The following is a 15,750-nucleotide window of genomic DNA, read 5'->3' as shown; positions in this document are numbered from 1 at the left end:
GGGTTACAGACTCTCTCTTCAGCTCCAGTCTAGATACTAGAATGGTTTACTTTGCCTGAGGGTTCAGGTCACTGTGCTGAGGAAACGATTTGAAACTGACAGAAATCTTACATTCAGGCATTCCCCAAACCCTCACCCCTCAATTCATGAACCTGGTATAGGAAGCTAATGGCCAACCACCACGACACCATTCATTTCTTCTTCTTTTCTTGCTAATCTTTATCCTTTCAGCTCTGAACTGTCTGTGCAGAGTGAGGAACTGAGAAATCTGAGGCTTTGATGCCAGACGGTTGAGTTTTTTTAGGCAAGCAAGAACTACCTGCAAAGGGTTGCTGGAAATTTTTCCACTTGATCTCTGAAGCTGTCTCTTCTCTACTGCGTTGATTTAAAACCAGTAATTTAAGTGTCTTTTATTAATGGTTAAAAAATGCTAATGAGAACCTAGTGATACTTTTAATCTAGTCTTTTCTTGAATGATTTTTTTCCTTCATTTTTCTCCCTTATTTCAGTTTTATTTCATTTTATAATATTTTGTAAAGTCTCATCTTTGTGCTTAAGAATAAATGAATACACATTTATTCAGTGCAATTTATTGACCAGCTACATGTGGTCATAGTGCTAAGAGGTGGGGAAATGGATAATTAAAATTTTTTTTTCTCTTATACCATTCCTCTGAAATTGAACTTTATTAGGAAAAGCTTGGGAAAACGTAGTTTACGTAATAATGAAATATGAGGACCAAGGCTTCTATGGTGTGGTGCTCTTTTTTTGTAGCATGTGGTCGTCCTGGAGTGCACATGCCATATCATGTCTTACTTGGCTGATGTCACCAATGCACTGAGCCAGAGTAATGGTCAAGGCCCAAGTCACCTCTCGGTGGATGGGGAAGAGCGGGCCATTGAGGTGGACTCAGACTGGGTGGAGGAGCTGGCCGTGGAAGAGGAAGACTCCCAGGCTGAGGATTCAGTAAGTACCAAGGAACCGCCAAGGGACCCACAGAGTAATTCCTGACTGGCACTGGCAGAGCTCACACTAACAGGCCCATGACACTCCCTCCCAGCCGTGAGCTTCAAAACTCTTTATAGTGCTTATAGCTTTCTCCCAGTTTATGTGATTAATGCCAGAATGTTTCCCCAGGCCTGCAGAGCAAGCTGTTGGGACCTAATTTCTTGGGGGAAAGGACTATTTAATAAACATATGCTGCCTTCCATCCAAAGTCAATAATTCTGCTATTCCTTTGTTTTTGCATCCCAAATGGAGTTTCCGGGATGAGTTCTCATGGGAATGGTTGAGCTCCCTTTTAGAGAAAGCATAAGATTTCTCTTTTTCTTAACCACAAAACTTTTAAGGTCTCACCTGACATTGTAGCACATGTAGAGCCTGCAAGCCATTTCCTAGAGTCAACTATTTATATAGGCTGTGTTTTTCTGGGTGTCTGGAGGGATATAGGTCTGATTAAAAGGTCTTATATCTTTGAAGGATGAAGATTCTCTTTGCAATAAACTCTGCACTTTCACCATCACTCAGAAAGAATTCATGAACCAGCATTGGTAAGAGTAGTTCTTTTCAGGTGACGGTTTGCCAGGCCTTGATTGTTGGGACTTCCAGGCTCATTTGCTGGTTCTTGTTCTTCGTAGGTACCACTGCCACACCTGCAAAATGGTTGATGGGGTGGGGGTGTGCACAGTATGTGCCAAGGTATGCCACAAGGATCACGAGATTTCCTATGCCAAATATGGATCCTTCTTCTGTGACTGTGGAGCCAAGGAAGATGGCAGCTGTTTGGTGAGAGATTGGAGCATTCTCTGGGCTAAAAAGGGCAGCTTGTTAGTGACATGGGAATGCTTAAGCCAAACTGGGAAATTCTCATGTCACCTTCATGGTGACCTGGGTCTAGGAGTAAATTCTGATTCTGTCACTGATCATGGCTTAAGCACTTCACTTAGAATGTTAGAACTTCCACGGTCATTTGAGATCTTGCAACTTTTTTCTAAGACCCATAATTTCAGATGTTATAATCAAGACCAGTTGCTCTGCATAAGTTTTAGATATTAGGTGAATACCATGAAGATCAGAATTCAGGCCTTTGGATGTCTTTTAAGTGGCTAGCCAATTTCTCCTTTGGGTCAGATTTCCCTCCAGGATCTTAGGCAGTATTTCATCTGTGCTTGTGGCGAGAGCTCAGGGCCTCTGATGTTTTCTGTCCCTAGGCGCTGGTGAAGCGAACACCTAGCAGTGGCATGAGTTCCACCATGAAGGAGTCAGCATTTCAGAGTGAACCCAGGGTTTCAGAGAGTCTGGTGCGCCACGCCAGCACATCCCCAGCTGACAAAGCCAAAGTCACCATCAGCGATGGCAAGGTTGCTGATGAGGAGAAGCCTAAGAAGAGCAGCCTGTGCCGCACAGTGGAGGGCTGCCGGGAGGAGCTGCAGAACCAGGTGGGCTCTGATGGCGCCCAGCACCGTGGGCAGAGGGCGGAGCCTGGCAGGTGGTTCACTAGCAAACAATGGACAAGGCTGTTTTTGCAGCTTCACTGGTGGGACTTGGAGCTATTTCCTCTTTCTCTAAGTTTACTCATTTCCGCAGTGTGAATAAATGGTATGTGTTGTCAGTCATACCTGTTAGGGAAGGATGTGTCACTGAGTATTATGGGAGTTTGTGTGAGGGTAGATTTTAGTTGTGTAATACACTAGAGCACCCCTTCTCGGCCAGGGTTCCTCATCTGAAGCATAGAATACAGAACATGATTTGAGTGATTATTTTGTCAATTTTCCTAAGGATTGTACATAACTAGAACCATTCTAATTTCACAGGAGGTAAGTTAACTAATTATGCATGATGGACATGATCCAGCTTTAGGGTATCTACATGAGACTCCTAGTTTAGAAAGATTGCTCTAGAGTTAATAGCATAGTAATATACTGAATGGACTCAACTCCAATATTATGGAGGGAATGAGATGATTCTCCGTAATGGATTCTGAGAGTAGATACTGGCAAGATTATGATGATGAGTATGACCCATTATTTTTACGTCTTTTTTTTTTTTTTCATTTGTGTATTTGGATTTTTCTCAGGCCAATTTCTCCTTCGCTCCTCTCGTGTTAGACATGCTCAATTTCCTCATGGATGCCATTCAGACCAACTTTCAGCAGGCTTCTGCCGTGGGGAGCAGCAGCCGGGCTCAGCAAGCCCTCCGAGAGCTGCATACAGTGGACAAGGTGGTTGAAATGACAGACCAGCTCATGGTGAGTGTGTCAGGGTCAGGAATCTTAGATGCCAAAGTGTGCTAGGTACTCTAAGAAATATCCTTAGAATAGTCGATCCCTGACCATTTAGAACTTAGAACCTAAGGTACCATGACATCCAGTGTGAAAATCAGCATGTGAGGTGTGTATTCTAAAGAAATCATTTGAAGTAAGTCCCCTTTTCAGTTCATATAAGTATATAAACTGCCAAGATGTGAAGAACTTCATTTGGAGGCAATTATAATATAAATTTCTCCTGTAAATAAAATAGAGAACCTCCTTATTGTATCTTATCCCCTTAGGCTCTTCTGGCTTGCAAAAATAATGTTTGTCCTCTTTTGCTTTAGGTAACTTTCCTTTAGTTCTTCATATGACATGGGTTTTAAGTTGTAAGTGCTCAGTACTGACTATAGGACTTCCGGTGGGTCTGCCTGGCCTCTATGGAAGCGCAAAATTAAATGACAGACATGACTAGGTCTTACAAGGTGACTGTTTCTAAGGAAAAAAATACTCATTTGGAAATCCACACACATACTTACACACATGTCCTTTATTAAAAATCCGTTACAGTTTACACAGTGGTTACACAGTAGTGTAAAAGATGTTTCTGAGTCCATGTCTTTAAGTCTAAGATACCTGAATGTAAGAAATACCTATGTGGTCCAGTATGTTTTTTTCACTCTCAAAATAAATAATGCCTAGCCGGTTTGGCTCAGTGGATAAGAGCATTAGCCTGTGGACTGAGGGGTCCCAGGTTCGATTCCGGCCAAGGACACATGCCTGGGTTGTAGGCTTGAATCCCCATTGGGGGGCATGCAGGAGGCAGCCGACCAATGATTCTCTCTCATCATTGATGTTTCTATCTCTCTATCCCTCTCCCTTCCTTTCTAAAATCAATAAAAATATATTAAAATAAAGAAAGAAAGAAAGAAAGAAACAGTCACAGTTTTAGACCAGTGTTTTTTAGACTTCTAGATATGAAAGATGAAGCTAAAAAATATTTGGGTAGTGTTGGTAACCCTTAAAGCTGCTGACTTTTCATTTCCCTGGTTAGATCAATGAGAAAAATTTCATAGTCACTATCTTTTTTTTTTAAAAAAAGCCTTATAACATTTTAAGAGCCAATACTTTTTATTAACTAAATGTAGCTTTATGAAACATTCACTACATTGTTGTTATTGCTGACAATAACTTTACAAACTTACTTGTGTCCATGGACAGAGATTGGAGTCCATTGCTCCTGAACGACCTAACTGTAGCATCTTAATCACTTAAATAGTGTGTGAATCCACTTGACCTTGTTTGCCTTATTACTGCCTACTCTCTCTGTTTCCCTCTATGCCAGGTTCCCACCTTAGGCTCCCAGGAAGGCGCCTTTGAGAATGTTCGGATGAATTACAGCGGAGACCAGGGCCAGACTATTCGACAGCTAATCAGCGCCCATGTACTCAGGCGGGTGGCTATGTGTGTACTCTCCTCCCCCCATGGGCGTCGCCAACATTTGGCAGTCAGCCATGAGAAAGGCAAGGTGGGTACTCCCAGTTCCTTCCCACTCATTTTAGGTAATATTTATTTTAAGTGCTAAGTAAAACAGATAGATGACTATGCTCAGATTGGACTTTTGGGAAAAATCTATCAGGTTCTGAGAATGCCTTAAGGACAGTGCTCAAAGAGCATTTCTACTGGAACACTTGGTGACTTGATTAAACTTAGATCCAGTATGACTAGAACAGTGGTCGGCAAACCGCGGCTCGCAAGCCACATGCGGGTTTTTGGCCCCTTGAGTGTGGCTCTTCCACAAAATACCACGGCCTGGGCGAGTCTATTTTGAAGAAGTGGCGTTAGAAGAAGTTTAAGTTTAAAAAATTGGGCTCTCCAAAGAAATTTCAATCGTTGTACTGTTGATATTTGGCTCTGTTGACTAATGAGTTTGCCGACCACTGGGCTAGAACAAAGGCTCTGTTTCTCATTAGTAAATTCCCACTCAAAGCATATCCTTCAAGCCCCAGGGAAAGATAATGACCAGCAGTGACCTAGGACAGAGTGGCTTGCAGTCTGCCCAATTTGGTCACTCTGGAAGGCATAAGCCAAGAGACTAACAGCTTCATAGGAAAACTGAGAGTTCTTTTTTGGTTCCTCCCATCCCTCAAAGGACACAGGAAAGTTTATATATTGTGTTCTGGAACCCGTGGAAGGTGAGAGAGTTGTGGGTATCTTCACGTTTTTCTGTATTCTGGCTTCTCCATCACCAGTTAAGTTGTTTTAACATTATCTTTTTTTTTTTTCATTTAATAAATTTTTATTGTTCAGATTATTACAATTGTTCCTCTTTTTTCCCCCCATAGCTCCCCTCCACCCGGTTCCCACCTCACCCTCTGCCCTTACCTCCCCCCCTTCACTGTCCTCATCCATAGATGTACGATTTTTGTCCAGTCTCTTCCTGCATCCCCTACTCCCCTTTCCCCCCGAGAATTGTCAGTCCACTCCCTTTCTATGCCTCTGATTCTATTATATTCACCAGTTTATTTTGTTCATCAGATTTTTTATTCCCTTGATTTTTATATTCACTTGTTGATAGTTATGTATTTGTTGTTCATAATTTTTATCTTTACGTTTTTCTTTTTCTTCCTCTTCTTAAAAAATACCTTTCAGCATTTCATATAATACTGGTTTGGTGGTGATTAACTCCTTTAGCTTTTTCTTATCTGTGAAGCTCTTTATCTGACCTTCAATTCTGAATGGACCTCTGCCTTTTGCAGCTCCCCTGAGTCTCAGTGTGCTTTTCTCTTTTCCTGACAGTCCAGATTCCCCCTGAATGAGTCTGGGTTCCCAGAGTCTCGCCCGGAACTGGAGTTCAGCGCAGTCGGGAGCTTCCGTCTCCCTCCTGCTTGAGAAAGCCAGCCACGCACTCAGCTGCCAGTCCTCTCCGTGCGCGCGTCTCCGTACCTCAGCCTTTGCAGCTCCTCTGATTCTAAATGTGCTTTTCTCTTGCCTTCTAGTTGTAGAATTTCCACTCAGCCAGCTTTCCTGTGGTTCTGGATGATGTCTGTTTTGTCTTTTAGTTGTAGTTTTGAAATTGTTGTGCGAGGCAGCAGTTTAGGTGTTTACCTATGCTGCCATCTTGGTTTCTCCTCTGTTTTAACATTATCTTAAGTGAAAAGAACAAACTAGAGATATGAATAGTTCTTAAAAGAGCTTGAAAATACTCAAAAATATTTCGTAGTAAACTAGAAAGGATATAGTACATGGGAATTTTTTTATGAACTGATTATAGAAAGAGAAATTAGGTTTATTAGTCATCTGTTTGGTCCTCACTGGATGGAGAAAATGAAGACATTCCATATACTTTACCAACTTACTTGTGTCCATGGATAGAGATTGGAGTCCATTGGGCTAGGGTTTTCCTCAGAGGCTTATCCACAATAAAAACCTGCAAACTAATATTCCTATTGAAGAAGCGTTTGTTATCGCTGTGTTCTCTGAGAAGACTAGGGTTAAGAATAAATTGGTAATTGTTCCTTTGCAGATCACTGTTCTGCAGCTCTCTGCACTCCTGAAGCAAGCAGATTCCAGCAAAAGAAAGTTGACTCTGACCCGCCTAGCATCTGCCCCAGTCCCCTTTACTGTGTTGAGCCTCACTGGGAATCCTTGCAAGGAAGACTACCTGGCTGTGTGTGGGCTGAAGGTAACAGTCATGATCCAGTGTTGGTTACCTAGAGCTGTGGATCCTAGTCACCTTTTCTCTCCTGTTCTTAGCACCATTTCCTTACTGGTTGTTGGTTTTTAAACTTAAAAACTATTGGAATGCAAAAGAAATATTTCTCTGAATTTCTTCTAGATTGTTTTTATGTTGGAATAATCTTTATATGTTCTTGAAACCTGAATATATTCTAGATAGTCTGAATACTGTCTGAAGGCAGGGAATATTAGGGAAGAATAGGAAACATTAGAACTCTGAAATGAATTAGTCTATGTCTAAATCATCTTTCAACCATTCTGTTCCCTAAACTTTGTCCAGGACTGCCATGTGCTGACCTTCAGTAGCTCAGGCTCCGTTTCGGATCACTTGGTGTTGCACCCCCAGTTGGCAACAGGAAACTTCATCATCAAAGCCGTGTGGTTACCTGGTTCACAGACTGAGTTAGCGATTGTCACCGCAGACTTTGTCAAGGTACAGTAACAGCTCTGATGATGTGTTCCTAGAATGGTTTTGCTTTTAAATCCAGAATGTCTGATCTCCATTGTGTGCTAGCTTCTCTCGGAAATAAAAAATAAAAAATCCTAACATTTTGTTGCCTTTTGTTATATTGCCGAGCAGGAGCTTTCTGTGTGTAGGCAATATAAAATCGATTCTAGTTCTGCCCCCTGTAGACGAAGTACACAGCTATTGCTGTACTTGTTACGGAATTTGTTGATGTGTATCTCCCCCCTACCCATTCCTTGAGGGAGAGTAACAGGTACTTTATTCATCTTTATTCATCAGTGCCTAACACTTGCTCTCTAATTGCAGCTCTTTGGATTTACCAGGATAATTTGGGGGTGGAGCTGCAATAGGTTTCCCTGATTTCATCTTTCTTCCCTCCATTCTGCAGATTTATGACCTGTCTATTGATGCCTTGAGTCCAACCTTCTACTTTCTCCTGCCAAGCTCAAAGATACGGGATGTTACCTTCCTCTTTAACGAGGAGGGAAAGAACATCATTGTTATAATGTCTTCAGCTGGGTACATCTACACTCAGCTCATGGAAGAGGCCAGCAGTGCCCAGCAGGGACCCTTCTATGTCACTAACGTTCTGGAAATCAACCACGAGGACCTGAAGGTTAGAGCAAATTTTGCCATTTCCTTCTATTCCTGATTTAATTAGCTTAGCAACTCTTCTGTTCTTGTTCTTTTTTCTTCTAACTTTTTACCTAATAGCAAAAACTCTTGTCCTTTAGGACTAAATTAATTCAACTTGATGTTTCTTTATTCTCACTTTTTAAAATTTAGCCCAGAGACCTCATGTTTAGCCTATGAGAGCTCATAATCTTGATTTAAAACTAATAATCAGCAAAACGGGAAGCCGGTACCCAAGGCAACATGAGAAATTAATGCAGACGTTGTGTCTTTGTCCTGACAGGACAGTAACAGCCAGGTGGCAGGTGGTGGTGTGTCTGTCTACTACTCCCACGTGTTGCAGATGCTATTCTTCAGCTATTGTCAAGGCAAGTCATTTGCAGCCACCATCAGCAGGACGACTCTGGAGGTGTTGCAGCTCTTCTCCATCAACATAAAAAGGTGGGAATGAGCCCTGCATGTTTGGCTTCATAATGCCCACATTCAGTAGGAGGGCTCACCTCCCTCCCAAGTACTGTGTCTATTATGAATTTGGTGAAATGTACTTTTCTCCATCAGACAGCTCTTTTACCTGCTGGATATTTTCAAAATCAAGCAGCATCTAGTGTTGGCAGGTTGGGCTGTCTGCATGGTAACCTGTAAGAGGTAGTTTGCGGGGCTACTGTCACTAAGAAGGAAAAGCTGTAGTCAAGGCAGCAAAGCGGATTTTAATGTGATTACTGAGTTTTGAGAAGGGAAAATTTCTCCTGGACATGCATGTTGTCATAATGGCCTTTAAGTTGCCTCTTGGGGGACTCATTGGTCATAGAATATGGTATCGGTAGTGGGGGCATCGGTAGTTGGGGTTGGGGAGCTAGAAGGTTCCATTAGCTTTTTAGATAATAGAGGTGTGTGTGAAGTAGTGACTGTTTTATTTAGGGAGGAGGAAGGGGTTTAGGATTTTTTCCTGTCTTATCAGCTATTGAAGAGCCATTCTAGCACTTTCTGGCCTCTGTTTTGTGAATTACCTGGTTTGGGATGAAATAAAATAGATGTCATTCATACATAACTTGAAGTGCTTGGAGACTTTTTTTTTTTAATCCCTACCCAAGGCTATTTTTCCATTTATTTTTAGAGAGGGAAAGATAGAAATATCGATGTGAGAGAGACATGTTGATTGGTTGCCTCCTGCACGAGCCCTGACCAGGGCCCGGGCCGGGGAGGAGCCTGCAACCCAGGTACATACCCTTGACCAGAATTGAACCTGGGACCCTTCAGTCCACAGGCCGATGCTCTATCCACTGAGCCAAACCGGGTAGGACTGGAGATTCTTAATAGGAAATTGGGTCATCAGCCTTAGGCAGCTCCACAGCCCTATGTAGTGACAACCTCTTAGGCACATAGAATCACCTATTCCCTCAGACCGTGGAGCCTAGCTGTGGAGATCCTAGCCAGGACTCCTGCTGGGGCACACTTTGGGGCATATGAGAGTATATGCATGGCTCAGAATAGAAATGAGAATCATTGGTAATTGAATCCCTGGACAAATAACTTGCTCTGAGAGTCACATGTTTAGTGAGGATGTCCTTTAGTTCAAGAACAGCTCTATCAGATGGTGATTGACACCTGACTGTGGCCACTTTTGTTGTCTGCAGTTCCAATGGTGGCAGTAAAACGTCTCCTGCCCTTTGCCAGTGGTCTGAGGTGATGAACCACCCTGGCTTGGTATGTTGTGTCCAGCAAACTACAGGTGTGCCACTGGTAGTTATGGTGAAACCAGACACTTTTCTTATTCAAGAAATAAAGACTCTTCCTGCTAAAGCAAAGGTCAGTGCCACATTCTGCCATCACTTGAATTGCATGAGCCTGCTCTAGTTTTATATTGTAGTCTACTTTCCCAGCTCTTTCAATGGAGCCGATAACAGAATTTGGATCCATTTCTTTCCTCGATGCCTGTGCCATCCTTCTGCAGCCCCACAACTGACTGTGAAACTAGCTGCTTCTCTGCCTCTCTGTCTCTCTCTCTGAGGTTCTGATCTGTAGGTGCGGGAACTAACACCCTCCTTTGTCTGCTTCTCCTAGATCCAAGACATGGTCGCCATTAGGCACACGGCCTGCAACGAGCAGCAGCGAACAACCATGATCTTGCTATGTGAGGATGGCAGCCTGCGCATTTACATGGCCAACGTGGAGAACACCTCCTACTGGCTTCAGCCATCCCTGCAGCCCAGCAGTGTCATCAGCATAATGAAACCTGTTCGAAAGCGCAAGACGGCCACCATCAGTAAGACTCCTCAAGCCGGGGGTGGGAAGTGAGGGAGATGGGATGGCGGTCTTCTAGATGATGAGTAGAGTAGACTGTTGTAAATATCCGTGAAGAATCGGTGACTGTCTGACTTCCATGTTTGGTAAAGGTAGGGATAAGTCTTAGCTAATTTCCAAAAATGGACTTAAGTTTCCTGAGGCCACCAATGCTCTGTGTGGCTTTTAGAGACACATTGAACTAATGGGAAGCACCCATTGGCTCTCCATTTAAGGTCATCCATCCTCAGGTGCCCAGTAAAGAATTGTCTTTTGGACCTTGTTTGAGAGATTTTTCTCTGGGTTCAGGGAAAATAGCTTGCTTGGTGGGAAGTGCAAGAACTGAGGAGTAGGTTCTTCAGTTGCTGGGTAATTTCTCAGTGAGTAGTGAAGAGCCCCTCATGGGTCTCTGAGCTGGGATCCTGCTCCTGACTGATGGAGAACTCTTCAGGGAATGAAAGCTTGACTGTAGGAGTGAGTAAATCTGGCTAAGCACAGACCATCGTGGGGGTCTTCCCATTACCTGCAATTTGTCCCAGTCTGTGAGACAGTGATATAGCTCATCCTCCAGTAAAGAAATAGTTCTACTTATTTTAAACAAACCAGCTAAGAGAGGACCTATTGTTATTAACTATTGGCAACACCAGCACCAGATTTCTTTGTCCTGCTAGGTGATATTGTGATTATAGGGATAATAACTGTGGTACAGCTAACCACATGTAGGCATCATACTGATGCAAACATTATAATCCAGAGTTTGTCTAGAAAGCTTGGGGCATGTGTGTGTGGGTTCAGCTGGGAGGGTGTGACCTGTGGAGTGGGTGCAGAGGTGGGAGAGGCTACACTTACCGATGCTCTCTGGCAATCTGTGCTGCTCTCCACAGCAACCCGCACGTCTAGCCAGGTGACCTTCCCCATTGACTTCTTTGAACACAACCAGCAGCTGACAGATGTGGAGTTTGGTGGTAATGACCTTCTGCAGGTCTACAATGCACAACAGATAAAGCACCGGCTGAATTCCACTGGCATGTATGTGGCCAACACCAAGGTAAGGACTGGGTCAGGCTGGGTTGAATCTCACACGGTGTTGTTGTTGGAGAGCACATCTCTAGAATGCAAGGATAAAGTATATACCCACAGCCACTAACCCTTGACACTAGTTAAATGGTCCCTGGGGTAAATATTTGTTCTCACCCCATGCAGAAGGGACGCTGTACAACGTTAGCAGCAGATTTGCTGTGCAGAGGGCAGGCGGATGGTAACTGCTAGGGAAAAGGAAGCCTGAAATTGAAGAGAGTCTACTCCCTGTCTCAATTTGCCTGTCTTTGGAAGGAAGGAAATTATTTCTGGAGAGTTAAAAGGATAAAGGTCTTGTTGGGGACCACACATTGAGACACTGTCAGAGGAAGGTTTACAGGTCTGCCCTTAAGAACTGTATTTGTTCTCTGATGTGAGCTTTCTTTCCTGCAGCCTGGTGGCTTCACCATTGAGATTAGTAACAACAACAGCACAATGGTGATGACGGGCATGCGGATCCAGATTGGGACCCAGGCAATCGAACGGGCTCCATCATATATTGAGATCTTTGGCAGAACTATGCAGCTTAACCTGAGTCGCTCCCGCTGGTTCGACTTCCCCTTCACCAGAGAAGAGGCCTTGCAGGCTGATAAGAAACTGAACCTCTTCAGTGAGTCACCAGCCCCTGGCACAGACTGTATCCTTCCCCCTGTGACTGCTGACTTGGGGGCCACTTCTCTTGGCTCTTGAGTATTTGGGGAACCCTCTATTCTGCTGATATCTCTGTGGTCTCTATTGTCAGGAAACTCTGAACTTCATTTGAGATATGAAGAAGGCAAGGTGACAGGAAAGGGATATACTTGAGAATGGGAAGAGTGGAGATAGGATCAAAATCTGCTTCAGTTCCACGTCTATAGGCTTGCGTCAGCCTTGCTGATGGGGCTGCCTGCGTGTTTATGCAGAGAGGAGGCAAGATTAGCACGTGAAATCACAAGGCTTTCTTAAAGCACAGAGACAGCCATAGGTCCATGGCATGAGGTGTTTGACAATGCCTTGCCTTGCCATGCTATTAACAACTTGAAACCCTGAATATAAGTCCTGAGCCTTGCATAAGGCTGGCATCTTTCTATAGTTAGTGTTTGCTGGCCACGATGCTGTGTGTATGAATGATGAGGATCTGTGCTTTGAACAAAGGGAGTGCTCATAGTTCCCTGGGCGAGGGGGTTGGTGATACTCTGATAGCGCAGAGAGTCTGATTCCTACAGAGATGGTCAGTGACTCTTCTTCCAAGTAGTAGACCTCATAGGCTTTGGTCAGTGGGGCTGTTTCTTCATGTATTTAATATCTGTACAGTACTAAAGTGCTGCTAAAGTTGCAGGGGATCAAGTTCTATGACTCTAAAAATGCATGTGAGTTGCTACTTGGCTCAAACTTATTCTGATCTTTGCTTTGAAGATGGTGGTGTTAGCCCTGCAGAGAATGTGCTTCTTAATAGCTTTTCTTGCTTATTATAGTTGGGGCCTCGGTGGATCCAGCAGGTGTCACCATGATCGATGCTGTAAAAATTTATGGCAAGACTAAGGAGCAGTTTGGCTGGCCAGATGAGCCCCCGGAAGAATTCCCTTCTGCCTCTGTCAGCAACATCTGTCCTTCAAACCTGAACCAGAGCAATGGCACTGGAGAGAGCGACTCAGCTGCCCCCACCACAACCAGTGGAACTGTCCTGGAGAGGTACCAGCACTGGAGGGGCTGGCTTCAGTGTCACCGTTTCTCACTCTCCCTGCAGAACCTGTATCTTGAGAGAGTCAGTCTCTATTAACTGCCCCAGGTTGAGCCCGTGATTTTCAAGTGTTCACACAGCTCCCAATACTCGCTGTCTTCTTAGTGTGCAGACAAAGCCTGAAAGTGTGCTGAGAGCCATCTGACTCCAGTCTCTGCCCAGGGCTTCTGTGCCTTCTCTTAATGCTCAGGTACCCTTTGGTATAGCCAGAGGCTGCTAAGATGCTTATGCGAGTGTTCTAGATTAGGATCCAGTCTTGCGGAAATTATAGGGAAAAACCTTCCCTCTCATTCTGATTTCATCATTTTCTCATCTTTCTCTGCACCAGCAACTTAGGTGGTGATAACTGCTGTAAGAGGCTGGCTGCTGCCTCTGTGGCAGAGTTCAGAGCCTCCTGGGCTCCCTCCAGAGGCCTCCTTAAGTACTGCGCTTGGCTTCTTTGCGCTAGGTAGCTACTGGTTTGCCATGGCAGATGAAGTAACTCACGATGTAAGATGTTGAGATTCTTACATTGTAAGTCATAAGAATAGCCTGGCTTGAATCACTGCCTCCCACCAGCAGCCTCCCCCTCTCCCTTCTCTCTCTCTCTTTTTCTCTTCCCCTACCCTATTCTTATATTGTTTGCTTAGGATGTGTTTCCAGGTTTCTCTGAGCTTCACATTTTTTTCCTTTTTTTTCTTTGCTTCTTCCCCAAGTTCTGAAACTGAGTCCCTAACCAAGCTGGACCGGTTAGTATGCCCTCTTTCTTTTCTCTGCACGAGTGAGTGTGTGTCAGGGAGCAGTGTAACCCAATGGTGTGGCTTTGCGTTGAATCTGCTTCTGTGGAAGAGTCCTCCTGCTTCTCTCTGTTCTGGTCGTTGCATGGCTGCAGAGCTGTCTGCCTAAAAGTGGAGAATGCGGAGGGTTGTACGTGCGCACTTGGTGTTGGCTGCTTCAGACTTGGTTGGCTTTCTCTTTTCCTTACCCCATTCCTTGCTGCGCCCTCTCTACAGTGGATGAGAAGGGCGGCCAGGCCAAGGGCGGTGGGACAGTCCAGAAGCCCTACCACCTGAAAAGCCACTGGAGAGCTATTGAGTCCAACTGTGTTTTATGCCCCTGGTCTCTCTTCCCTGGCTCTTTGTCTTCCTCTACCCCTTGACCTTTCTTTCCAACTGCCTTCTCAATCCTTCCCCTCTCTCCAGAACGTCGGTCCTCCGAGTATTGGTCTTTTTACTATGCCACATTAAACTCACAGGAGTTGGCCCTGGGCAGCATGTTACAGTTGGGTTTCCTGTTATTTCCTACGAGAAAATTGCTCAGGTTTCTAAAGGTGCTTTGTAGTATCCTTTAAATGTTGGCAATTGGCATGCTCCTGAAAATACAGTTTTCTCTCTTCCCTATACTTAGGGACTCATAGGAAGTGCCTTTGTGCATTTTCTAGGAGGCGTAAGTAAAATATAAACTAACCTTCCCCGTATAAGAAGATGGCTTTAACCTTTCCCCTTGTGTATGTATCCCTCTGCCTGTGAACTGTGGGCACCTGAGCTTCGGGTCCCATTGCATCAGACTGTTAAGCCCTTCTCAGTGATCCCTGCCACAGGCAGCAGAAGGAAGCACATTTATCCTCTTTAAGGAAGAAAAGCCCTCTCTTTGAGTTACAGATTATGAACATGGCCTCAGGTTGATCTCCAAGCAGGAGCCAGGTTTCTTCTGGCCTGTAACACGAGGAAACGATATGCATGGTGCCTGTGGCAGGTCTTCTTATGCTTTGATTTTGTATTTGGCATTCATTAGCTGTCCCCAAGGTCCTCATGACTAGAGTTTGCGCAGGCTGAAGCGCAGGGCGGAGAGAGGGTTGTTGTACTCAAGCAGCTTTTCTGTCTCCCTAGGCTGGTTGTGAGTTCTTTAGAAGCTCTGGAAAGCTGCTTTGCTGTTGGCCCAATCATCGAAAAGGCAAGTTACTTTTTCAAAGTTCATGGGAGCTTTCTGGAGGGGCAGGAAGTCAGTGGAATTGTCAGAAGCCCCGGGGCCTCCCAGCTAAGGCACATTTATAGCTTAATCTTGATTTGCCGAGAAGCGCTAGAGAAGTATTCCTCTTAAGGCCTTCTGTCCTACTTTTGGGGGGGACCCTTAGTAAACAGTGTTGCATAGAATAGGGTGAGTGCTGGTAAAAGAACACTGTTCTGGAGTTATGAGCTTGGACTCAATTTCTACACCTGTATTGTGAGAAGATTATAATTTCTGAAATTCCTTGTTTGGCTTTTTGCAGTCCATGGAGCTCACCTTGCCCTGCGGGTCTAGAAGGGAGAAAAGAGGAGGGCAGGGTGTAGACAGTGCATTCCACATGGATGTGGTAGGCTTAGTGGTAACCCTCCTGTCTTTCGCATCAGGAGAGAAACAAGAATGCAGCTCAGGAGCTGGCCACGTTGCTGCTGTCCCTGCCAGCACCTGCCAGTGTCCAGCAGCAGTCCAAGAGCCTTCTGGCCAGCCTGCACACCAGCCGCTCTGCCTATCACAGCCACAAGGTAACGGTTCCCTCTTGGGATGCCTTCCGTGAAGGTGGAAGTTGGGGCTACTGACAGGGAATCAAGTATGTTGGCTCTGGTATGT

At 44.6% G+C, this 15,750-nt stretch overlaps 1 protein-coding gene across 5 annotated transcripts in view; it reads left to right on the top strand.

Moving 5' to 3' along the window:
* UBR4 (ubiquitin protein ligase E3 component n-recognin 4) overlaps positions 1-15,750 on the top strand; it is a 127,595-nt gene that overhangs the window by 40,464 nt on the left and 71,381 nt on the right. For 3 of the 5 annotated variants that reach the window (XM_080654324.1, XM_080654321.1, XM_080654320.1), the window contains exons 35-52: positions 775-966; positions 1,480-1,550; positions 1,638-1,785; positions 2,211-2,438; positions 3,077-3,247; positions 4,593-4,775; positions 6,774-6,932; positions 7,266-7,418; positions 7,840-8,067; positions 8,368-8,525; positions 9,719-9,890; positions 10,146-10,347; positions 11,249-11,412; positions 11,835-12,051; positions 12,896-13,112; positions 13,857-13,889; positions 15,030-15,093; positions 15,531-15,665. In XM_080654324.1, the coding sequence (XP_080510450.1) occupies positions 775-966; positions 1,480-1,550; positions 1,638-1,785; positions 2,211-2,438; positions 3,077-3,247; positions 4,593-4,775; positions 6,774-6,932; positions 7,266-7,418; positions 7,840-8,067; positions 8,368-8,525; positions 9,719-9,890; positions 10,146-10,347; positions 11,249-11,412; positions 11,835-12,051; positions 12,896-13,112; positions 13,857-13,889; positions 15,030-15,093; positions 15,531-15,665 (2,895 nt within the window). The remainder of the gene's footprint in view (positions 1-774; positions 967-1,479; positions 1,551-1,637; positions 1,786-2,210; positions 2,439-3,076; positions 3,248-4,592; positions 4,776-6,773; positions 6,933-7,265; positions 7,419-7,839; positions 8,068-8,367; positions 8,526-9,718; positions 9,891-10,145; positions 10,348-11,248; positions 11,413-11,834; positions 12,052-12,895; positions 13,113-13,856; positions 13,890-15,029; positions 15,094-15,530; positions 15,666-15,750) is intronic. The other 2 variants (XM_080654323.1, XM_080654322.1) reach the window with 1 other exon arrangement.

This window comes from Plecotus auritus, assembly GCF_963455305.1.
Source record: "Plecotus auritus genome assembly, chromosome: 2".
NCBI classification, from domain to species: Eukaryota; Metazoa; Chordata; class Mammalia; order Chiroptera; family Vespertilionidae; genus Plecotus; species Plecotus auritus.
Note: the sequence above shows the minus strand (reverse complement) of the source record. Positions and strands in the feature narration are given on the sequence as shown.